The 1,941-nt window shown below is 36.0% G+C and overlaps 1 protein-coding gene across 1 annotated transcript in view; it reads left to right on the top strand.

The window, feature by feature from the left end:
* Positions 1-388: 388 nt before the first annotated feature.
* The window catches only part of HELRODRAFT_162163 (hypothetical protein), a gene marked incomplete at both ends in the record, with an annotated part of 2,559 nt that continues 1,006 nt past the window's right edge, over positions 389-1,941 (top strand). Inside the window, one exon of the mRNA XM_009024448.1 lies at positions 389-1,861. Coding sequence (XP_009022696.1) covers positions 389-1,861 — 1,473 coding nt within the window. The remainder of the gene's footprint in view (positions 1,862-1,941) is intronic.

The following is a 1,941-nucleotide window of genomic DNA, read 5'->3' as shown; positions in this document are numbered from 1 at the left end:
ATGAGCACTATTACTAACGAAGTATGTGAAACTTATAAACAGATAGGTGATGTAGTGCCAACAAATTTGTTAAAAAACNGTTTTTTCAACAGCAGCAATTGACAACATTGATCATAATCCAACTTCAACAACATCTGAAGATTCATTTCACGGTTCAAGCATAACAATAATTCAACATCCTAGTGTACAAACAACGGTTCCTTCATTAAACTTGTCAAATGTGCATTGGAACCGTGCGGTCATTAACACTTTACCAGAAAAATATACAGAGCTTCCGGTAACAGGCAATATATCTTCTGAACCACCTCTTACTACAATTAATGAAACATCAATAAGAACAGAAACGAATACTATTCAACAACTGACTCCGTGGTTGAATGCTGTTGAAATGGCGGTATCAAACAACTTCAAATCTGGCAATATTTCTTTTAGTGGGTATCATGCAGAAACCAATGGTCTGCCTTCTACAGCTGTGTGCAATAATACACTATTACCTCTGTTGCCGGATCACATTCAATCACCTGCCACTGTTCGACATTTAATCAATATTATATCATCTATTATTGATAATGTGAATTATGGTCAACCAGTTGTTATTACTGCAGATCAACCAGTATTTGCGATTGCTAAGCAACTTCAGTGGAAATACCCTGATCTTTATGGTGAGGATAAAATGATTATAATGATGGGGGGACTTCACATTGAGATGGCTATTGAAAATATGATTGGAAAGTGGTTATCTGGAAGCGGTTGGACCGAATTATTTTTCAAGACTGAAATCGCAAGTTCTGGACGTAGTGAAACGTTGCTTAAGTCTTCACATGTTAAAAGAACTAGATACGCTCATGAAGTTAGTATTGCAGCACTTTACATTCTAAGAAACAACGCATATAGAGATAACCAAAAAACGGCAGTGGAGTCTCTGGAAACATGGGTGGCTCGAAGATGCAAAGAATCTGCTCAGTTTTTATTTTGGCAGACGACCATAATTTTGGAGGGCATATTACTTAACTTTGTTCGTAGCATACGTACTTCTGATTTCTGTTTATTTGTCCAAATGCTCGAAGAGCTTTGTCCTTGGTTGTTTGCTTTAGATCTTATTCATTATTCACGATGGCTTCCTGTTTTCATAAAAGGGCTCAAAGAACTACCAGTGCGACACCCGCAAGTTTATGAAGCATTCCAGAAAGGTCATTTCACAAGTAGAAAAACTAATGCTGATTTCTCCGCAATTTCCGATGATCAATTGCATGAACAAAATAACAAACTAATAAAAGGATGTAGTGGAGCTATCAACAATTTGCATAATAATGATGCTCTTCTTAAATGGATGGTGGCCGGTCCGGAAATCTCACGAATGATACATGATTATGACCAGATTCCAGTGCACAATTTGTCTAATAAAGTTCCAAATCGGTGTCATCATGAATGTTCAGCAAGCTTTCAATCTCGATATATTAGTCATGTTTCAAAAATGGTTAAATATATGCAGGAAGACGGCAATCCATTTTCTGAACAACTTTTGCAAACTATCGACAACCAAAAAATTTTAATGTCTCAATCTGCAGAGAACTCCGTTAGACAAGCGGAACAAAAAGAAAATTTTGTAAAAGAACGTTTAATTTTCGGTCAAAAATCTTTTTATGATTCATTGTCTAAAAACAATTTGGAACTATTTCATGGCCCTAAAAAGACATGTAACAAAACTAAGCTTAGAATAACAGATCTTAAACATGACTCAAACATATTTTGTCAAATGTATGTGGCCAGTCAAAGCCGCACAGGCAACGTGGAAGATTTTTTTGCTCACGAAAATAAATATTATCCTCCATCCATTTCCGAATTTGGCAAGAAACGGAAGGTCAATAATAAGTCTGATATACTTAATTGTTTGGAAAACTACGGTTTGTCACATCACACGTTGTTTCTCAATACTGATGC

Source organism: Helobdella robusta, assembly GCF_000326865.2.
Source record: "Helobdella robusta unplaced genomic scaffold HELROscaffold_4, whole genome shotgun sequence".
In the NCBI taxonomy this organism is placed as follows: domain Eukaryota; kingdom Metazoa; phylum Annelida; class Clitellata; order Rhynchobdellida; family Glossiphoniidae; genus Helobdella; species Helobdella robusta.
Note: the sequence above shows the minus strand (reverse complement) of the source record. Positions and strands in the feature narration are given on the sequence as shown.